General features: G+C 42.0%; 2 protein-coding genes across 9 annotated transcripts in view; one reads left to right on the top strand and one right to left on the bottom strand.

Annotated features, from left to right (window-relative positions):
- fzd4 (frizzled class receptor 4) overlaps window positions 1-4,562 on the top strand; it is a 5,142-nt gene extending 580 nt beyond the window's left edge. The window contains exons 1-2 of the mRNA XM_027138889.2: window positions 1-8; window positions 1,863-4,562. The exon at window positions 1-8 is cut by the window's left edge and continues 580 nt beyond it. Of these exons, the coding sequence (XP_026994690.2) occupies window positions 1-8; window positions 1,863-3,230 (1,376 nt within the window). The 3' untranslated portion in view covers window positions 3,231-4,562. The remainder of the gene's footprint in view (window positions 9-1,862) is intronic.
- Window positions 4,563-6,450: 1,888 nt separating this feature from the next.
- LOC113637882 (T-lymphocyte activation antigen CD80) lies at window positions 6,451-15,198 on the bottom strand. Of its 8 annotated transcripts, XM_027138811.2 has the most exons (9): window positions 15,049-15,198; window positions 14,534-14,709; window positions 13,191-13,365; window positions 12,269-12,312; window positions 11,757-12,083; window positions 9,041-9,331; window positions 8,812-8,931; window positions 8,443-8,479; window positions 6,451-8,309 (listed from the first exon to the last, which is right to left on the bottom strand). In XM_027138811.2, coding segments are annotated over exons 3-9 (873 nt in total). In that variant the 5' UTR covers window positions 13,193-13,365; window positions 14,534-14,709; window positions 15,049-15,198; the 3' UTR covers window positions 6,451-8,257. The 8 variants fall into 8 exon arrangements, with proteins under 8 accessions (XP_026994612.1, XP_026994608.1, XP_026994606.1 ...); XM_027138807.2 differs by lacking the exon at window positions 13,191-13,365 and having other exon boundaries at window positions 6,451-8,314; XM_027138805.2 differs by lacking the exon at window positions 13,191-13,365.
- Window positions 15,199-24,158: the final 8,960 nt, after the last annotated feature.

Below are 24,158 nucleotides of genomic sequence, written 5' to 3'. Positions count from 1 at the left end.
AGCTGCGGGTACGAGTCCTGTGTGTGTGTGTGTGTGTGTGTGTGTGTGTATGTGAGAGAGAGAGAGAGAGAGAGAGAGAGAGAGAGAGAGAGAGAGAGAGAGAGAGAGAATTTCAGCCTGCGTGCGTGTGTGTATGTATGCGTGTGTGTGTGAGAGAGAGAGTTTCTGCACGTGTGTGTGTGTGAGAGAGAGAGAGAGAGAGAGTTTCTGCATGTGTGTGTGTGTGTGTGTGTGTGTGTGTGTGTGTGTGTGTGTGTGTGTGTGTGCGCGCGCTAAAGGTTTCAGTGTCGCACAACTGAAGCTGCAAAACTTGAAGCCGATGTGAGCAGAGCGTTTCTGGAAGTGTTTGTGTGTGTTGGTAGTTGATGCATATCTTTTGGTCTGTGCGCCTCTGTGTGTGTGTGTGTGTGTGTGTGTGTGTGTGTGTGTGTGTGTGTGTGTGTGTGTGGGAGAGAGAGTTTCTGCATGTGTGTGAAAGAGAGAACGTTTCTGAAAGTGTGCGTGCGTGCGTGTGTGTGTGTGAAATAAACGGTGAAATACAAGAAGGAAAATGATCTCACACACGCACGCACGCACACACACACACACACACACACACACACACAGCTTGACATAATTAGTGATGAAGCTCATTAATGATAAACTTCCATATTAAATTTAAATGTAATGAAATCAAAGCTAAATTGTCAGATGTTCCTGTCCTTGTGAGGACATTTAGTTCCCATCTGTCCTGTAACTTGTAGTGTGTGTAGTGTGCAGTATGTTCTAAGTGTGTAAACTTCATGTCAGCTCAAGGTCACACTGCTCATCATATTATACTCTGAATATATTATACTAAGGTTGTATTAATCTCAGCGTGTAGCTGTGATATAACTATATAGCAGGTGAAAGTAGGCAACAGAGACAGTAGCCGGTTCAAGAGGAAAAAAAACAGCCTCGCTTACAAAACTAATCCCATCCGAATAAGGTAGAAGAATGTGCCGGTAATTTGATACGATATTGTTTTGAACAATCGTTATATATTTCGCTGAAGCGTGTTGTTCTGTTGACACATTCCTGCTCAAATCGACCGACCCTTAAACTGCCTGTAGAGTTAAAGAATTTTCCACATTTCCAAAGAAGAGTTCCTGGTTGGTGTTTCCCATGGACTGCAGAAACAATGACCATTAGAGTTCCTGTGATAGGAAAGGTAAGTGTCATGTGGCATGTCACTGGGCATGTTTGGCCTGACACTCGTGTAAGCGAAGCAGATCTTGAGTTGTGCTTTTGCAATCCTGAAACTGTTTGGGAAGAGGTTCAGTCGACCGTTACGCTCGGGTTTGAATAATGAGCGACGTTCAGAACGGAAAGCCCCGAATAACTGCAAAAAATGTAATGAATCTCAAGCAGGTTAAAACTAAAGAGGTTCCTGGAACTCACCCCAGAAAATAAAATGTCTCTTGTGGGAAAACATCTGGAGAAGTTCCTGGTCCCACCTTTAACAGAAGTACAGAATTGCAGCGCAGCATTTTGGTGGTGTACAAAAGTTAACCAGCTAATAGAGTAGATCTGAGAAGGAATGATAGTCAGATTTACCAAACACACACACACACACAGAGAGAGAGAGAGAGAGAGAGAGAGAGAGAGAGAGAGAAACAAAAGGTAATTTTTCTCTGGTAAAGTATCAGGTAAAATACTTCCCAGTTCACCAAGATATTTTGTGGTCTTTCTGAGGGACACTGAGGTACCAAAAAGTCTCACTTTCACTCATAGTTCTTCATGCATTTAGTTCCTTCTATGTTTCTGTCCTGTTTTGATGAATATAGATTTGTGTGTACTGAAAAGAATCTATCTCTCTTTCTCCATCTGTGTCCCTCTGTTAGTTCTTCCTGTGTTCAGTCTACGCACCGATGTGTACGGAGAAGGTTCCTGAGCTGATTGGTCCATGTGGCAGCATGTGTCTGTCCGTGCAGAGGAAGTGTCTGCCTGTGCTGCAGGAGTTTGGTTTCTCGTGGCCTGACCTGCTGAACTGCAGCTTGTTCCCACCCACAAACGATCACGCCCACATGTGCATGGAGGGTCCGGGCGAGGAGGACGAGGACGATGTCCGGTTTCCGTCTGTGCGTACACTGCGGCCGCGCCACGGGTTTGACGCCGAGTGCATCCCTCTTGACCATGACCCTGGTGATGACCCCGCTCCCCCAGACCGCTACGTGTGGTCAAAGCGCAGCAGTTCCTGTGTGCTACAGTGTGGCTACGACTCCGGATTATACAGCCGGTCTGCCAAGACATTTGCAGATGCCTGGATGGCACTGTGGGCGGGGCTTTGCTTCGTCTCCACCTCTTTCACGGTGTTGACATTCCTGCTGGACTCAGGACGGTTCTCCTACCCAGAGCGTCCCATTGCTTTTCTGAGCATGTGCTACAACGCGTACAGTGCCGCCTTTCTGGTGTTGCTAGCAGCTGGACGTGAGCGTGTGTCGTGTGATGCTGACGAGGCTGCTGTCCCTGTCCTAGCAAGGGACGGTTTGAAAAACTCGGGCTGTGCTGTGGTCTTCTTGTTAGCTTACTTTTTTGGTATGGCAAGCTCTGTATGGTGGGTGATCCTCACACTAACTTGGTTCCTAGCAGCAGGACTTAAGTGGGGACACGAGGCCATCGAGATGCACAGCTCCTACTTCCACGTGGCAGCGTGGGCCATCCCGGCCATTAAGACCATAGTGGTGCTTGTCATGCGCCTGGTTGATGCAGATGACCTCACCGGCCTTTGCTACGTCGGCAACCAGAACCTGGAGGCACTCACCGGTTTCGTAGTGGCACCTCTGTTTACTTATCTGGCAGTCGGGACGCTGTTTATTGCCGCCGGACTTGTCTCGCTGTTTAAGATCCGGTCCAACTTGCAGAAGGATGGCGCCAAGACTGACAAACTGGAGCGCCTTATGGTGAAGATAGGTGTCTTTTCCGTACTCTACACTGTCCCGGCCTCCTGTGTTGTGGCGTGCTATTTCTACCGCATCTCAAATTGGTCTGACTTTCAGCAAGCACCGAATGACTCGTACGCTGCCGCTGAGATGCTCAGGATCTTCATGTCCTTGCTGGTGGGAGTAACCTGTGGCATGTGGGTGTGGTCTGCCAAGACACTGCAGACCTGGAAACGTCGCTGGATACGCCTACTCTGCCCACAGAGCAACACGCAACGGACCCCCACCAACAAAAACAGCAACGGTAAAGGGAATGAGACCGTAGTGTGAGGCCGTGAGACATGTTGTGACATGGACAGAGCGACATCTAGTGGACACTTGTTGTCAATGTGCCTCTTACTGCATCGCTGTTCTCTCTGGACAAGTTTTTTTATTCTTACACTGGACAATATGGCGCGGTAGAAAATGAGCAGGAAGATGCAATAGGAAGTTGTATCCTGACAGGAAACCGAGCGGTGGCAGGAAGTAGCAGTGCCGCTTCTCCGGTTTGTGGTGAACGGACAACGAGCCGAACTGAAGTGCCTTGTCTTCTCAGACCTCCTGCCACTCCCTCACATTGTCGTAGGTTTTTATCTACAATGCAGCAAAGACACCTGGGAAACAGAGTGGAGTTTTTCCTCTTCTCAGTAAACGGCAACATTTACCTCGCATCAAGACCACAGCCATCAATCTTCTGGATTCATTTGGATTCTAAAAGCCTGGTTTAGCATTCGACTCGCCGTATGTAAAACGGAGACCTACTCACCAGCTCCTCAGCCATTAGCACCATGTAGCACTGATCTGAGAACCAGATGTTCAGAAGTGGTTTCATTACAGCCCACTCTAACGTGGATGTATCCGCAACCCCACACTATGTTCACCATATAGTTCACATACACCAGCAACACTATCATTTGCATGCAGTGCATTATGGGACATTGGGTTATTCTCTCCTACATTACAGCCCCTTTCCACATATTAGCAACCAGTTTAAATTTGGATTCGGGTTATTAGTGAATATTTTTTAAGTACCTGATTTTAAGGCTATTTATTTACTGATGAGTTTAAACTTGTGTAGGGAAAAGTTTAGAAATCTGTCCTATAGAAACTAAAATGCAAAACGAGTCATGAAAAAAAACCGAATGTGTGTCGATAGGACAAAAAAAACAACAACAGCGAATTCGGGAAGATCCTCGAAAAATCCTCAATTAGGACTTTTTGTGCCTTGTTAAGAAAAACATGATAAATGAAAAGTTGCTACTGCGCTAAAATATTCCCCGAAGGTTTCAGTGAGACCCAGGAGACTCCGTCAGTTAAGAAACTCTAACACTAATGCAGTATTGGGGGTTTTTTTTATTGTTAACAATCATTATTTTTGTCACAGGAAATGAAAGTGTGTTTATGGGCACTGAGAACTGACGCTAATCGAATATTTAATGGTCTGTCAGCATGCTCGTGTACTTCAGCTCTTACTCTATGTGGTTCCTCATTTCATGTGGCTAGGTTTATTTTGAATGCTTCTCAGAGGAAATGGGCGAATTTCACACAGTCAGATTTTTGTGCTACGGAAGAAGCTTTCACAGTCCACTTTAAAGAAGAAGAAAAAAGCCAAGTGGAGTCAAACTAAACAAATGAAAACCGCAGAGGTATCAGAGATACAGGCTGAGGTATTGGCACGAGTAGAGAATTAACTCGAAGTGTACAAAGCTAATCTAACGCTTACCTCAAGTGTGTCCGGCTCTGCTAGCATGTAGGCCTGAAGAGAACTTGACTGTTTGAGACTAAACAAAGAAAAAGTCATCGATCTCGATCTGAATTTCCTACAAACGCAGTTAGCTAACTTCAGAAAAAGGACACATTGTGACAAAGCATTTACTTTTTTTGAGACACAAAGTTAATGCCCCTTTTCCACCGAGGCAGTTCGAGTGCAGGTTCGGAGCCTAATTTAGAACCAGTTCTTTCTGTTTCGACCGCCAAAGCACCGGCTCCGAACCAGGAAAAGTGGTTCATAAGTAGCACCAAAACGTTGTTGGTTTAGACTTAAGAACCGCTTGCGTCAGGAGCTGTGGGCGGGGCTACTGTTAGCGCATTAGATAATGTACCTTAAGTATACTAATGTTTAATACATTTTTACCACGATATGATACATTATCAGCACACATGATAGTAGGTAGCTACATGCTAAGGCTAAATTTTTTTCTGTGTTAACGATAAAATAACGTTATGTACTTTATCGATTACAACCTCCGTTTATACAGATTACACGGAGCCGCACGTACACGTTTTATTCGCCGCGTTTTGGATGCCGATGTAGGTTCACAAAGCCATGAGCATTAACAGTAAAGCGACATCCGCCATTGTTGTTGTTGTGTTTGTGTTTGTCGCTGCTGCGCTAATGTTGCTGTGTAATGTGACACATATACAGTGACGTCACACTCGTCGCTGTGATGCTCTCTAACCGATGGAAAGGCAAACCGCTTCTTAGAAGGTTCACCAGTGGAACCAACTTTGAACCAGCACCAGCACGAGCTCTGAACCAGCACCCGGTTCTTTCCGGTGGAAAAGAGGCATTATTAGAGTTATAGCATTGTTTCTAAAATTGAGGTACTGTAAAAGAAATTAAGGTTTACAGGAAAATTTTAACATACATCTTGGCTGCACTACGCAATCATGGCTGCTTAACGATCCCGCAACACAAACAGTGCTAAATAAAGTTTGTTAGGAGCTAAATTTAAACAGACGATGCTTAACTTTCCCAGGTTTCAGGGATTGGTTTGTTGGTTGTTGTTTTTTGACTATCATGACCACATTATGCTGTTCCGTTATTAATTAGGATTAAAAAACATATCTGAGCGAGTCTGGAGACTGGTTTTTTAGGCTAGAACATTTCAGGCTTAGTCTTCCTATCCAGGTTAAAGCTCTGGTCTCCAGTGTGCTTCTAGAACATGACTAGAAAATGACAAAGCTCCCTAAATAATGCACTACGTAGTGAAAAGGGTTTGGACTTTCTAGAACTATCCTGGTCTTAAACATTTAGGGTGAACTTATGATAGACTGGTGAAGTCATGATAGAACAAATGCCCTCCTGGGCAAGCACCACACACACACACACACACACACACACACACACACACACACACACACAATGTAAAATGCAAGACAATCGCTGAAGTGAATGTATGAATGTTTGTCATGTTGCAAACTTTTACTAAAGTGCCTCAGACACACACACACATTTGTTTAGAAGGCCGTCGAGTACTTCTAGATTATTGTGTGTTGGGTATTTTTGTAGCTTTTAATTTTGTTGTAATATTGTAAAATGCTAATTTATCTTTGTAAAAACATCAGCAAAATATAAAACAGGTTTGTTATTTAAATGATTTTGTATGGAATTAAACTTTGGGTTTCTGACACGTGTGTGCATGTGTATGTGTGCGTGTATGTGTGCGTGTATGTGTGCGTGTGTGTGTGTGTGTGTGTATGTGTGTGTGAAGAATTTCAAACATAGATGTTTAAAAAAAAAAACGAATATTTTTATTGATATAAATACAATTGCCATAAATGAACAAATGTCATTTACAAAATGATACATCAGAACGTTCAGAAACATGGTAAGGCTTCCTGTATACAAGCACTGTGTTTTTTGTCCACACTGAAGAGATGCTCTTTTGTTCTTAAAGTAAATTGATGGAGAACATTAGAACAGACTCCCATGCATCTCCATTATATATATATATATATATGTACACATACGAGTACACGTACGTGTAGTGCGTGGCAATAATAAAAAAAATCTAGAGAACTTTCCTTAAAGTGAATAAAAACTGTGAGAACTAGCGTTAGGAAAGTGCTAGCATTAGCCACGCCTACACTGTGAACGTATCGACGTGTAGACCGTTCTAGTTATGCTAGCTAGCGAATGATTCAACAGTATAATGAATGATCACAGAATGATTCTTAGTTGAACAGTAAAATGCATTTAAAAGTAGTAGAGCAAAAATTGTTCAGTGTTCTGGAACACTCACGGGGTTCTGTTGCTAATCCGAAGCACAGGACTTGTTTCCACACAGTGACGTGATGTAGCTGGCACACACTACGTGCCTTCACAACACACGTCCGACATTTAACATACGTTATTAAAACTAAAACAAACAAACGATTAAACCACAACTCCCAGCCAAAGCGGCTGTGGAAGTTAATCAAATTAACAACACTTTAGCTAGCTTGCGACATTTGCTCTCTAATTTGATTGCCAGCTGAATGAAGCTGTCGGTTTTTGTGCCACAAATGCCAAAATATTAGAAAACAATGTAGCCACTTTAAGTAGCTATCTAATTAATATCCAGAGTTGAACTATTTAGTGCTAAAACATCGGCGATTATTTTTCCGAACGTCAGATTCGACGTGGAAGAGATACATTTTTGCACTAATTAGCAAAACACTGTTCAGTAGTATACGTTTCATGGCAGTCTGTAGCTGTATCGTGCACTTAATTAATAATCGCACTGCAAATTCTGATGGCTAACTTTTCTCCTTTGTTTCGGTTTCTGGAATAGAGGAAACTTTTATAAGGAATCGACTCGTCGAATCGATTCCGACGATTCCCAAACTGAGTCGACTCTGGAATCGAACAGCCGTAGGTCTAGCAGTGTCCGGTGTCGCGCTCTTTATTCTGAGAGGTATATTACGGTTTAAATAGTGCACTACATCTCACAGAGTGTACATGGTTTAAAAGTAATCACAGGAATAAATCTTGTGGACTTTAAACCATCCCTTTAAGGTTAAGAACGAAATACAACCTAATACTATGTCTGTCTTGAATTGATTTCCTGTTAAACTATGTTTGCACTGTGTTTCAACAGAAGCTAGCTAGCTAGCAAGCCAATATGTTAAGTGATTATATCTCCATGTAGATAATGGCATCTCATAAGTCATCCAAGATCAATTCTATACTGGACGAGTGTTAAGCTAATCTACACGAACGTTATTTTACTGTAAAGCTAATCGATCCGCCACGGCCTGAATCGTGCACGCTAACATTGTCAGTCTTATAATATATCATCATATCGAATATGAAATCTCACATTTCATTAAAAAAAGTTTTTAAAAAGAAAAACATTTTTCCAAAAACTAAAAAAAAAAAAAAAAAAAAAAATTTAAGAGTTGTACTGCGGTTGTCTTTTCAAGTAGCCACAGTCTGGCTTTAAATTGCACTTGTCCGTTAGCTGGAGAGTGTGTGTAGACGTTTGGTCGGCCCATCCACGCCTTCATCTGCTCACCAAACACACAAACACACACACAGACACACACACGGACCTTCAGTTCAAGTTTTCAGAAAGTGTGTGTTTTGCCGTGTTCATCCAGCCTGACCTGAGCTAATTGGAGAAAAAAAAAACAACACACAACCACACACAGCACTGTTCAGCATTTTGTCCTCTATCAGTTCACAGCACAGTGTGTGTGTGTGTGCGCGTGTGTGTGTGGAACACACTTTCAAACTCACTTTAAACTTGCAAGCTCAGCATCTATTGCGCCATCTTCTGTGAAACAAACAGAGATGGACAACTCAGTAACCGTCACCATAGCAACGTTCCTATCAGTCAGTTCCTGTTACAGGAATATAAACGTCTCAGGAGTACTAACATTAACTCTACATCTACTCGGCGCTTCATGACACCGCTCTATGTGTTCCTTCGTATCTCATTCTATTTGTTAAACAACAATGTCATACTTTTTATCCAGTTATAGTTATATTTAACGTTAAACGGTTTGTAAAAGGTTCCTGTTGTCTTTTATTTTTTAGCTAGTCTTGCTACAGCTGCTTGTACTAAATAATAAATCTGTGTATGTGTGTGTGTTTGTGTGTGTTTACCTGAGGGTATTCTGTGTGTTGTTCTCCTCTTTATGACGACAATAATCACAATTACAAAGGACACCAGTAACAGCACTGCACAAGCGACTGTTGTAATATCGATGACATGCACAGGTAGACCTATGGGCATGAACAAACACACACACGCGTGAGAACAGGATTAGTTTTTAGCATACAGACATTTGTTGTACTGACTATATACTTGTGTGTGTGTGTGTACGGTACTCACACACACTGACGGCCTGTGACACAACTCCTCCAACAGAGCAGGATATGTTAAGCAGTCGGCTGCAGTTAAGCCCAACAAACTGAGACACGTTCCAAACTTTTAAATATTTGTCTTGCTTTAATACGAGTTCTCCTTCCTCCCTCAGAAGACTCCTCATGTTGCCTCTAGCCACATTCCAGGTAACATTGCTTTTGGGGAATCCTCCTGATGAGGAGCAAGTAATCACGCAGTTATGGGCACCTGGGTAAATTCCACAACCCTGGACAGTTATGTTGGGAACGCTGTAGTTAGCTGTAAGATAGACATGAAGGGGATGATTAAGTAACCTTAGTTGAATCAGAGAAAAGGTTTTGACAAAAATCAATATAGATTCCTTCGATCCAATCTGGATCGTCTGGCTGATGATGCTTGGTGTCAAAAAGGTTCCTGTCGGCTGTATACCTATTGTCATCGCACCCTTACCATCATGCCATACTCCTTACCCTCTTACTATACCCCTTAACCTTTTATCATACACCTTATCCTCTTACTATACCCCTTACCAGTCCCCTTACCCTCTTACCACCCCTTTACCTTTTACTACACCCCTTAACCTTTTATCATACTCTTTACCCACTTACCATACCCCTTACCATTCTTCTTAACCTCCTACCACCTCTTTACCTCTTACTATGACCCCTTAACCTTTTATCATACACCTTACCCTCTTACTATACCCCTTACCAGTCCCCTTACCCTCTTACTATACCTCTTAACCTTTTACCATGTACCTTACCCTCTTAAAATGCCCTTACCCACTTACTATACACCTTAACCTTTTATCATACCCATTACCATTCCCCTTACCCCATTACTCTACCTCTTAACCTTTTACCATGTACCTTACCCTCTTACCATTCCCCTTACCCACTTACTATATCCCTTAACCTTTAATCATACCCATTACCATATTACTATACCCCTTAACCTTTTACCATACCCCGTAATATTCCCCTTACCCTCTTGCTTGCTATACCCCTTACCCTCTTACTATACCTCTTAACCTTTTACCATGTACCTTACCCTCTTAAAAAGCCCTTACCCCCTTACTATACACCTTAACCTTTTATCATACCCATTACCATTCCCCTTACCCTCTTACTCTACCCCTTAACCTTTTACCATACCCCTTACCATTCCCCTTACCCCATTACTATACATCTTAACCTTTTACCATGTACCTTACCCTCTTACCATTCCCCTTACCCACTTACTATACCCCTTAACCTTTTATCATACTCATAACCATTCCCCTTACCCCATTACTATACCCCTTAACCTTTTACCATACCTCGTACTATTCCCCTTACCCTCTTGCTTGCTATACCCCTTACCCTCTTACTATACCCCTTAACCTTTTATCATATGCATTACCATTCCCTTACCCCATTACTATACCCCTTAACCTTTTACCATACCTCGTACTATTCCCCTTACCCTCTTGCTTGCTATACCCCTTACCCTCTTACTATACCCCTTAACCTTTTATCATATGCATTACCATTCCCTTACCCCATTACTATACCCCTTAACCTTTTACCATACCTCGTACTATTCCCCTTACCCTCTTGCTTGCTATACCCCTTACCCTCTTACTATACCCCTTAACCTTTTATCATATGCATTACCATTCCCTTACCCTCCAACTTCACCTCTTAACCCTTTACCATGTACCTTACCCTCTTACCATTCCCCTTACCCACTTACTATACCTCTCAACCTTTCACCATACCCCTTAGTATACCCCAAACCATTCCACATTACCCCCTTAATATTACCCAAACCCTATAAGCCTTAATATCTTATCATACCTTTTACCAGACCCCTTACCCTCTTACCAACCTCTAACCCTCTTACTATACCCCTTTACGCTCTACCCATTGCCCTTATCATCTTGCCATACCCCATATCCTCTTATGTTTCCCTTCACCCTTTTACCACTCCTCTTAACCTCTCAGTGCCTGTATTCTTCAGTTCAAATCAAACGTATCTGTTGCTGTGATTAGAAAGAATCGTTCTCAGCAATAGACATTAGGAACAAATCTAAAGATTCCAGTTGAGATTATCCACTGAAGCAAGTGAGAGTCTTGGGCATTAACAGGTTTTTTTGGGTTTTTTTTTTTTTCTGGGAAGTGCAGATCTTTAGGGTATCTAAACGGGACTGTCCCCAGCAGCAGACGATGAGTCACGAGTGTAGAAAGAACCAAGCAGAAGTATGACATCAGGATGAATCAAGCCTAGCTTTTAAAAGTGATCAGCGAGTGTACTTTGAATCCTCAACCATAAATATATCTTTAATTTTTCTACAATAATATATTATTGTAATATATTACCGCATGCTCATCTCCTGACCAAGCTAATCTGACCAGGCCAATCTCTTCTAGAGGACCTACTGGACATTGTTTATGTACAACCCGTTCCCAGTCCCTACTGCCCTTATAATCTTAACAAAACCTACTGATGACAATGTCAGTCCCTGGTCATGACGCACACAGGGTACAAGCATAGAAGGACAAAGCCTTATGAACATCTTAAGATTAGAAATTTCCACCACAATATAGAGGAATTGACCAATTTTACCAGTTGTCTCTTACTGGTATACAATAATGAATTAATTACAGATTAAATGCCATAATAAGCACATTAGCAATATCAGAGTTTATTTCTGTGTGTGTACCTGTAACTGTAAGATGAAATTTGGTTTTATTTTTTTCCTCTGCGTTAATGGTCCAGGGGATACACTCGTAATCTCCCTCGTCGTCCGGGGTGAGGTTGAGCAGTTCCATGCTGATTTGTGATCTGTTGACGATGGTGCGATTTTTGTACTCAGGTCTCGCATGAAGCTCTCTTTTGTCGTAAAACCCGTTGACAAAGACCACACTTTCGTTGCTGTCTTTCGTCTGGAAGTAAACCCTTTCAATACCCCGTGGGTCGTCCAGAACACAGCGCATATGTACGCTTCTACCCACAATCCCTTGCAGATACACTTCTACAGGACTTTTCTCTGTAAACACAAAACACATGACTTCAGAATAGCCTTTTAAACTGTTTCTTGTGAATGGAGATCACAGTTAGCCTACAATGCTAGCTCATATATAAGCGTTTAGTCCACTTACTATAACACGTGTGTGTGTGTGTGTGTGTGTGTGTGTGTGTGTGTGTGTGTGTGTGTGTGTGTTTGTGTTTTACCTGCGCTTACTAGCAGTAGCACTGAGATGCCAACTAACAGGAACCTAAATGTGAGAAAATTAGCAAGAAGCAAATTATCATCAGCTATTATTGTTGTTCTTCTTACTAGAATCACAGAACACAGGCTAGCATTTAGCTAGCTTTGAGTAAACAAACTAAAACACAAACTAGCTCCATCAGCACCGAAGCTACCATTAAAAAAAACACCTAGCATCATAGTTAACATGCAAAACACAAACTAGCATCAGAAAAACACACAGGCTAGCTAAAAAAAACACAATTAAAAGAATATTTTTCTAATCTGTTCCTGAGAACCTTTAGCACCTTTAGCACCTTTATGCTAGCTAACCTCCTGCCGTTTTGTGATAAAACATAAACTTGACCAATTTTTTTTTAAATAAAAGAGAATATAAAACAATCAAATAAAAAAGACAGAAGAGGAATTTGTGTGATGATCATAGTGTAAAAATTAATTAGATCACAATGAATCTGATAGATTACCATGAAATACACAAACATTTAAGAACAATGATGTTGTTTATGAAACTAGATACAAACTTTTTTTTTGTTAGTTGCTTTTACACAGGAACTGAAGTAAATTTACATATAAAAACTCATGACCATGAATATATGTGTGACATAAGTTTTGGCACCCTGTAAAATGAGGATAAGATAACCTACATACGTAGGTGGTAAGCTGATGCGCTGCAGTGGGTGAGCTGCATTACTGGAAGATTTAGTGCTCGCTTCCTCTAGGAGGCGCTCTTTCACTGGTTAGATGTAATCAGCGCTCTATTTGTGAGCTTTGCCAGGGTTCAGTGAGTAAATCAGCTAAGCCGTGAACACCCTTATGAACGACATTTGAGTTTGAAACATCTGCTAGGAATTTTTAGTTCAACAGACAATAAGGTGGATTGCTTACATCTTAAAAACAGCTCCTGTCTTCTTTTTACAGGATGTTTGAACGTTCTGAAGTTTTGCGCACCAGCAAAGACAGTTAAGAGGATACGATCAGAAAAAGACTCTCATTCCAGACTGTAACAGTATTTTGTCTTTGAACCAGAGCATTGTCTAAGACCTCGGGTTGCCACTGCCACCTGTAATCAACATTTAAATGTTTACAACATTTCGATATTAAAACAAAACATCAGACATCGTTGATGGTCAAAACACCGTTCAGATTTGGACAGACAAAACTATGAAAAACAGAAACAAGTACAAATGTCTCTGCAGTGTCTTTTGAGGTCTGGTTTCAGAAATGTATTATATTCCATTTATTTATTTATTTATTTATTTCAGTTTATTTGTATCACACCTGACAGTTAACGCTGTCTCAAATCATGCTTGACAGACGCATAGAAACAGAATAAAAATTCTGAAGTTTAAAGTGAAGTTATTATTTATCTCTAACATTTATCCCTAATGATCACGTCTGAGGTGACGGTGGTGAGGAAAAAACTCCCTGAGATGATGTGAGGAAAAAACCTTAAGAGGAACCAGACTCAGAAGCGAACCTCATCCTCATTTAGTGACATTAAACAGTTCATAATAATAAGTAAGTGTAAATCATTTCTACAACAGTTTATAGTCCAGTGAGTGGAATTGTGTAACCGAGAACTCATGAGGAACCAACAGGTCATTACTGAGTTCATTACAGACAGATGGAGACACGAGCACAAAGCAGACTGACACAATATCAAGCATTATTTATGTGTATAATTATCTCCTGTCTTTTTAATTAAACCCAGGTTTTAAGTAAATTAACTCAATTAAACATCTCAAGGCTCATAATACCGTAATACACTCATGATACAATACAGGTAATCTTTAATGTACTGTAAACACACACACACACACACACACACACACACACACACACACACACACACACACACACACACACACACACACACACACACACCGGGTTTTTCCTTCCTTCTTTCACTTTTTCCACACAAACAAACAAACAGACACACAAACACAAAAAAAAATAACAAAGACACAAACATACACAAACAAACAAACAAACACACACACACACACACACACACACACACACACACACACACACACACACACACACACACACACAGGACGGGTTTTTATCTTCCTTGTTCTGATTTAACCTCCCAAACAAGCACAAACACACAAATCACTTTTTCCCAAATCACAAATTTCTTTAGTCTACAAACACAAACGCGCGCGCACTTGTGTGTGTGTGTGTGTGTGTGTGTGTGTGTTAAACAGTGTTAAGTCACTACTCACAGATAACCACGAAGCATTTCCACCGAGCAGAAGAGAGACAGTCGGTATCGCGCGCGCATCCGAGAACGAAAACGGGAACCACCAGTTTCTGTGTGCTGTACCAGGAGGGGGCGGGGCTTCGACGGTGGATGACGTCATAGGGAAACCCCTCACTACCGTGCCTTTACTTTACTTTACTTTTGTAACAAACAAACACACACACACACATTTCACTGCATGTCGTACTCTGTATGTGTATGTGACAAATACAATCTGAATTTGAATAAAATTTGAATTTGAATTCTTTAAACACACTTTAATTCCTGAAAAGTCTCAAGAACTAATCCATACACCCTAATCCCTAACCCCTTATCATTCAGCCCTAATCCCTAATCCCCAATGATGTTACATATGTAAAATTAAATGTCATTCATCTGTGTGTGTGTGTGTGTGTGTGTGTGTGTGTGTGTGTGTGTGTGTGTGTGTGTGTGTGTGTGTGTGTGTGTGTGTGTGTGTGTAAAAGTAATCAGTCCTACCTGTGAGTATGTGATGTTCCTCAATCGAGTCTCAGGGAAGAAATGACCAAAAATTAGAGAAGCTCTAATACACAGAGAGATTGTGTGTGTGTTTGGGGAGGAAGGGAGGAGCCACTGGTTTACTGTAACGTTAAATCACTTCTTATGAAAGGTGGTTTCCCATGGGAACATGGTGAGAGAGAGAGAGAGAGAGAGAGAGAGAGAGAGAGAGAGAGAGAGAGAGAGAGAGAGAGAGAGAGAGACAGACAGACAGAGAGACAAAGAGACAGAGAGACAGAGAGAGAGAGACAGACAGACAGACAGACAGACAGACAGACAGACAGACAGACAGACAGAGAGAGAGAGAGACAGACAGACAGAGAGACAAAGAGAGAGAGAGAGAGAGAGAGAGACAGAGAGACAGAGAGACAAAGAGGGAGGGAGAGAGAGACAGAGAGAGAGAGAGAGAGAGAGAGAGAGAGAGAGAGACAGACAGAGAGACAAAGAGAGAGAGAGAGAGAGAGAGAGACAGAGAGAGACAGAGAGACAAAGAGGGAGGGAGAGAGAGACAGAGAGAGAGAGAGAGAGAGAGAGAGAGAGAGAGAGAGACAGACAGACAGACAGAGAGACAAAGAGACAAAGAGGGAGGGAGAGAGAGAGAGAGAGAGAAAGAAAGGGAAAATCAGCAAGTGAAGAGAGAGAAAGTTAGACAAACACACACCCATCAGCCCACACACCCACACACATGTAGACTGTTTTAATGTGCATGCTGAGATGCCAGTCAGTCAATACAGGGGAATTTATCAGCAATTTCACTGCAGTGATAAGCGCGCACGCGCACACACACACACACACACACACACACACACACACACACACACACACACACACACACACACACACACACACACACACACACACACACACGTAACACAGGTCACCTGGTTACAGATTTATTTCCTTTAATGAATCATAGGTGTTAAACATGATAAGACCACAATCCAAAACATGCTTTATCCCCCCCCCCCCTTCAGTTTTCAGACAACACGTTTTAAAGAACACGTTATGCGAAATCTGGTGGCCTCCAAAAACCGTTCAAACACTCGATAGTACAGAAGACACCGTTTCAGACCGTTGTCACCATCATCAGCACCTTCTGTGGAACATAACCAGTTATAAATACATAAATACAATTCCTATGTCACTGTGGTGTCTACTGGGTCCACACTTATAGCGTCTCTGTAGAATTCCAGCAAGGAAATATTTGTACTGAGAGAATTACAGGAGAAAGACTAACAATGTCATCAGGTGTTAGCTGTTACTACAATAAACACCGCGTGTGTTACTAGGTACGGTGTTTACACCTGAAATATCACAACCATTTATCTTTTTCTTTCAGCGAGATACGTTTAAAGTCATGAAAACATCTTTGTTTATTTGTTTTGATCAAAACCGTAGTAGCTATAATCGGTAAAATATAAATTCCAGCACAAAGCACTGAAACTGGAGACTCCTTCCATAAATACTGTAGTTGTTACTATGGAAACAATAACATGTCAGAAGGAGTGCATTAATATAAGCAATACCGTTATGGAATCAACACATTCTGACCAATTAGAATCCAGATTTGAACGTTCAGGATCGCTGATGTCTGGGGCAGAGATTTAGTTTTGTTTGTTTTTATTCTGACCACAAGAGGGCGGAGTCTTTTCCTGTAACTCTGAGAAGATGAAGCTTATATAGCAAGATGACAACAAGCTTCATGCACACCACGGTTCCATGAAATTATCACAGTATTTCCGGAGGGCAGAGCGGGTTTAGAAATCCCTGTACACTCTGTGATGAGGCAGCAAGTCTTAATCTGGTTAGGGTTTGGTTAAGGAAGTCCAATCCAGACGTGGAAGACACTTTCTCTTCCTTATAGTGGTTCTTTGAACTCTGATAGGTTTAACTTTAAAGGTCAATGGCATGAGGATTGTGTACGTCTGTGTGTGTGGGTATGTGTGAGGGGTTTTCTCTGAGGGGAACACACACTCACACACACACACACACACACACACACACACACACACACACACACACACACACACACACACACACACACACACACACACACACACTCATATTGCCTTTTGTTTTGTTTTCCTGAAATCCCTCTATTTACCAGCAGAGTCAAATACATTATACTACATATCCCATGATGCACGGCTACGGAAAGAGCCGATCCTACAACACTTCTAATTCTACATAAGGTTTCTTGGAATAGAAACAGAGATCTGATACACACCTCCATCACACACACACACACACACACACACACACACACACACACACACACACACACACACACACACACACACACACACACACACACACACACACACAAACATACCTAAGCCAGAAGGAAGTGAAAGGAATATCAGGGCTTTTCCAAATATTCTGTCCTTCCCTTTCTATGCACTCCCTGTTTCCTTCTCTCTCTCTCTCTCCCTCTTCTAATCTACCCCTGGCTTTTCCATCTGACGATCACGTTTTGTCGTTGTTGTGGAGGGAATCAAAGACACGATTGTTTTCTAAACTTGTGTACTTCCAACTTTGTAACAGGACGTCTGGGGAAAGATCAGTGATGGTCTGGGGTGCACAAACTTTTGGATATATATATATATATATATATATATATATATATATATATATATATATATATATATATATATATATAAAATCCCTATGAACAAGTAAAGATTGATTAAATAACGTTAAGCACATTTGAGCATCTCAGCTTTTCTGCTCCGGAGTCGGAGACGACGTGATCTATTTAAAAGTACAGATTTCACTGAGCTTCTCGTTCATGTGCTATGGTGAGTTTGCTGTTTCTTACTGCAGAGCCGGTTCGAGCGCTCAGAAATCACCTGCTGAGTGACATGACAAGTCATATGCAACCACGTAGTGACTCAAAACGTCTTGGGAAACAGATTATCATCATGGAAGTCATCTAAATGTGCTAAAAATGGTCCAAACATAAACATCTGGGTAGTTTAGTAACAGCCAAAGAGCTGACCGGATTTACCCCAAGGTCAGAAGGTTAGTGAGGAGTAAAAGACTGTCGTATTCCTCGTGACTTCATTCTTGAAATAAAGACTAAAATCCAGTATCTGTAACACAACAGTATCTTAATCTATCTGGTGTTTTATCATCATTTAAACCTGGTGAGAATAAACACTAACTAAAGGGGGATTTCCCTGTGCTTTAAAGTGAAGGGGAAAATAACACAATAAACGTAACACACAAAACCCTGTTCAAAAGAAGACACAATGACACAAAAGAAAATCACCGTCAAAACAAGAGATGCGATTTTCTATTCTAATTTTAGCCGCTTTACTTGATTCAGAAGGATCTCTGTTATAAAGATCACCAGGTTTGCTTCTTAGGATAGGTTTCATAGCCATACGTTTAAATTATTAATTCATTCATTCATTTCCTACCGTTTATCCGAACTTCTCGGGTCACGGGGAGCCTGTGCCTATCTCAGGCGTCATCGGGCATCGAGGCAGGATACACCCTGGACGGAGTGCCAACCCATCACAGGGCACACACACACTCTCATTCACTCACTCACACACACACACACTACGGACAATTTTCCAGAGATGCCAATCAACCTACCATGCATGTCTTTGGACCGGGGGAGGAAACCGGAGTACCCGGAGGAAACCCCCGAGGCACGGGGAGAACATGCAAACTCCACACACACAAGGCGAAGGAGAGAATCGAACCCCCGACCCTGGAGGTGTGAGGCGAACGTGCTAACCACTAAGCCACCGTGCCAAGTATGACCATATAACCCCAATGTTATCATCTCTACACTGGCTACCTGTTAAGTTTAGAACTGATTACAACCTGCTGCTATTTACAGTATGTACAAGGCTCTTAATGGTTTAGCTCCCGTGTACCTAACTAGTCTTCTAACACGTTACAATCCTTCACGCTCTCTGACATCACAAAACTCAGGACTTCTGCTAGTTCCCACAATATCTAAGTCTACTAAAGGTGGTAGAGCGTTTTCTTATTCAGCTCCCAAACTTTATAACAGTCTTCCTGTTAGTGTTCGGGGCTCAGACACACTTTCCCAGTTTAAATGTAGATTAAAAACTCATCTCTTTAGTCAGGCATAGTACACACACACACAATACATCCCATAATATTGTGCACGATTACATCAGACATCAAATCCACATTATCATCTACTCCAGTGCTTGTTAATATGAACTAGTCAGACACACTGAGGAGATGTGAACTCCATGTGGTCTTTAAGGACAACAACCAGCTCATTAATAGACATTTATCAGACTGTATATATATAATCACACCCCCGGTGTCACCCAGACGAGGACGAGGTTCCCCTTTGAGTCTGGTTCCTCTCAAGGTTTCTTCCTTCTCCATCTAAGGGAATTTTTCATCACCACAATCACCTCAGTACAAATACAAACACAATTAAATATCTAATATCGATCTTTGTATAATATACAATTTTTACTATGATGTTTTTTTTGCTCTGTAAAGCCGCTTTCAGACAAAGTCCACTGTTAAAAACGCCATACAAATACATTTGAATTGAATTATCTAAAAAACCAACCCATCCAACCATCCACCTATATCCTACCATCCATCCATCCGTCAATCCGTCCATCCATCCATCCATCCATCCATCCATCCACAAATATTCATCGATCCATTCCTCCATCCATCTTTCTGTACATCACTTAATCCATCCATCCATCAGTTCATCCATCCATCCATCCATCCATCCATCCATCCATCCATCCATCCATCCATCCACAAATATTCATCTATCCATTCCTCCATCCATCTTTCTGTACATCCATTCATCCATCCATCCATTCATACATCCATCTGTCAGTCCATCCATCCATCCATCCATCCATCCATCCATCCATCAATCCATCCACAAATATTCATCTATCCATTCCTCCATCCATCTTTCTGTACATCCATTCATCCATCCATCCATCCGTCAGTCCGTCCATCCATCCATCCATCCATCCATCCATCCATCCATCCATCCATCCATCCATCCCAAATATTCATCTATCCAGTCCTCCATCCATCCAACCCACCCATCTCTCCATCCATCCATTCACTGACCCATCCATTTGATACACCCACCCAACCAACCAACCAAACATCTGTCTATCTGTCATCTGTCCATTTTCTGAACATTTTGTCCTACACAAGGTTCCTGGAGTCTCACCCAGGGGCCTCAGTGCACAATATAGAGGACACAATGTACAAGGAAAAGCCTGTGGACTGACTGGGGGACAAAACCTGAAGAAAACCTGGAGAAAACTTGTCAAAGCACACGGGACAAACACATCAGAGAAAGTTTATAGAAAAGATGGATGTGTGAGATGGATGTGTGAGATGGATGTGTGAGATGGATGTGATTATTGAGGTGCTTGTTCATTTTATAATAATGGTGTAAGATTAGCTATAGACAAACCAGCTAAATGGTTAGAACATACAAGTGTTCATGGCTAAATGTTTATAAAGGCTCACTAATGTTTGCCTTTGGACTTCATTCACACACACACACACACACACACACACACACACACACACACACACACACACACACACACACACACACACACACACACACACACACACACACACACACACAAACACACACACACACAAACACACAGAAGCTCTGTTTGGAAGTGAAAGTTTTTCCAGCCGATGACGGAGTTTTGTAGGATTTCTCTGAAGATGCAGTGCTTCCTGCTTGAGCTCATAATCCACTCCTACAACATGAAGAAGATTTCAAGGGAAATTCTTCGTCCACAAATTCTTCGAAGAGTAAACATTATATTTCGTGTAAAATTATGACTTTGGTAAATTTGGAAGTTCTTGAAACCGGAGCACATGAAACGTAATCAGGTTTAAAAAGGTGACGGATTAAGTCTGAGTTACGATATCATCCCTGCGGTTCCGTTTTAAGTGGTACAGGAAATCGGGGTGAATCTTCACAGATCCCTCGCATGTATCTAAGCCGCTTCTGTATGACGTGTCTGTTTGAGATTTCCAGTCAGCAAGGTGGTGACTTATTTTTCTCATCTCAAATGACTGTTAAAATGTATTTTTACTTGAACGATCTGTTTTAAAATGTGAGTATTACTGCTCATTGTGTGTGTGTGTGTGTGTGTGTGTGTGTGTGGGATTAGAATCTCTAGAATATCTTTGCATTAACATGAACAGCACTCGAGACACAAAATACACTAAATCTCCTTCATTCTTTATTCTTCATTCTCCGGCTAAACTTTTATCAATTGTATCGAAAGTACGAAAGAGTTAAAGAGGTTTTGAACACTAACACTAACGATGACCTAAAACGAAGCCCGAAGAGGTGTTTAATCGTCCCGTGGTTCTGTTTTGGGGCAATTCTACGTCCTTCTAGTATAGCAATAACAAGATACTGTTCATTAAAAGCTTTCTGCTGCCATGGATCATTCATTCATTCATTCATTCATCTTCTACCGCTTATCCGAACTTCTCGGGTCACGGGGAGCCTGTGCCTATCTCAGGCGTCATCGGGCATCGAGGCAGGATACACCCTGGACGGAGTGCCAACCCATCACAGGGCACACACACACACTCTCATTCACTCACACACACTCACACACTACGGACAATTTTCCAGAGATGCCAATCAACCTACCATGCATGTCTTTGGACCGGGGGAGGAAACCGGAGTACCCGGAGGAAACCCCCGAGGCACGGGGAGAACATGCAAACTCCACACACACAAGGCGGAGGTGAGAATCGAACCTTTAAAACGTGTCCCCCTTCTTTAAAACACGATAGATAATAATCACTTGCACTTGCATTCTATAAACTTGTGTTTTAACTCATTCCTCTGTTCATGAACCATTTCTAAAACCACACGCCTTACGATTCACCTACAAGTCTCAAGAGATCAAAACAGAGACCCTAAAGGACATAAATATTAATGATGCGGCAAACGTCATAGATGCTAATGCCCTGAGGTGGGGAAACGTTTTGCTTGGCTAGTTAAGCATTCATGCGCATGCAGCCTGTTTATACGGTGCATAGAGCTGTTAGAAACATTTATAGAGCTGACACAGACGTCTAAAAGCTTCGGAGAAACTCTTTTGGCTGATGTTTCGGTGACAGGAAACAAAATATCCGGTCCTGTTTGGAGAAAGGAGTTGATTTGCGTGTACGATCTGAAGAACTCTATATAGCGACAGTGAAGCACGGTGGTGGGAGCATCACAGGATGATACGGTGCCGAACGGAGTGACGTTCCAGGCCACATGACACTGAGCACTTACCGGAACTTTAGGGAGGATTTGGAAATTGCGATCACTGTTTTCATGAACAGTTTCATAATTTATGTTTATAATTAAATGTAAAAAGTACCAAAGGTGGGGGTGCACGGTGGCTTAGTGGTTAGCACGTTCGCCTCACACCTCCAGGGTCGGGGTTCGATTCTCGCCTCCGCCTTGTGTGTGGAGTTTGCATGTTCTCCCCGTGCCTCGGGGGTTTCCTCCGGGTACTCCGGTTTCCTCCCCCGGTCCAAAGACATGCATGGTAGGTTGACTGGCCTCTCTGGAAAATTGTCCGTAGTGTGTGAGTGACTGAGAGTGTGTGTGTGCCCTGTGATGGGTTGGCACTCCGTCCAGGGTGTATCCTGCCTCGATGCCCGATGACACCTGAGGCACAGGCTCCCGGTGACCCGAGAAGCACCAAAGGCCAAAAAAAATAGAGTTTCCTCCAGTGTTTCTTATGTCCATGATGATGACTGAACGTCTTCCTCACGTCTCACTCCACTGTGGTGTTAATATGAAGCTCAGATGAAAGTAAACACTCAGGACTTTTAAGAGTTTCTGGTTTTCTCTACAACACTAGAGGTGAAATATTCATAAAAATGTTCGTTTTATTTGATCTCCACACAGACGTTTGTATCTTCAGAGTAAATGTTGATATCAAACCCGTCTCTGGTCTCTGAGAAGCTCTGAGTGTTTGTTCGTCTAAAAATCGGCTCAGATTTCTCTTCAACGCTAGAATTCAGTGTAAGATCATCAACAGAAGGACAAACACACGTCTAAAACACGCCGAGAGAACGTTTATGTTAGTTCAGACTCACACACACACACACACACACACACACACACACACACACACACACACAACATCAGACGTTTCTTTATACGGATCCGGAAACTTTATGTTTCTCGCCGGTGTCTCAGTAACACAACGAATGCACTGTGAACAAAACTGTTGGCTCTATGAATGTGTTTATAATTCTGATGACATGGATGTGTTTCATTTTCTTGAGAAAGTCAATAAACAGGAATTAGTCCTGTACAGTGCTACGTTTGTGTGCGCCGGTATCCATGGTGACGACTGAACGTCTCACCCCACACTGGTGTTAATATGAAGGTCATATGATAGGACTTTGTAGAGTTTCATCACTGTTTCTGTTTTTTTCTTTCTACAATATTAGAGGTGATATAGAAATATATACCATAAATGTGGATAAGGAGAAGAAAATCTGTGACCTCATGGGGAATTTATTTTTTTATTTTTTTATTTTATTGTTTATACATACTGCAGCTTTAATTTGAAAAAAAAAAAAAACTAGTTACTGAGGTTAAGGTAGAGTGGATGTAGCCGTATTATTCACCGTCTGCAGCAACATTAAACAAGCTAATGGAAGGAGCTCTGTGTGTGTGTGTGTGTGTGTGTGTGTGTGTGTGTGTGTGTGTGTGTGTGTGTGTGTGTGTGTGTTTGTAGGTGTGTGTGTGTGTGTGCGTGCGTGTGTGTAGGTGTGTGTGTGTGTGTGTGTGTGTGTGTGTGTGTGTGTGTGTGTGTGTGTGTGTGTGTGTGTGTGTGTGTTTGTAGGTGTGTGTGTGTGTGTGTGTGCGTGCGTGTGTGTAGGTGTGTGTGTGTGTGTGTGTGTGTGTGTGTGTGTGTGTGTGTGTGAGTGTGTGTGAGTGTGTGTGTGTGTCTGTATGTGTGTGTGTGTGTGAGTGTGTGTCTGTGTGTGTGTGTGTGTGTGTGTGTGTGTGTGTGTGTGTGTGTGTGAGT

The sequence above is a fragment of the Tachysurus fulvidraco genome, chromosome 11, assembly GCF_022655615.1.
Source record: "Tachysurus fulvidraco isolate hzauxx_2018 chromosome 11, HZAU_PFXX_2.0, whole genome shotgun sequence".
Taxonomy (NCBI): Eukaryota; Metazoa; Chordata; class Actinopteri; order Siluriformes; family Bagridae; genus Tachysurus; species Tachysurus fulvidraco.
Note: the sequence above shows the minus strand (reverse complement) of the source record. Positions and strands in the feature narration are given on the sequence as shown.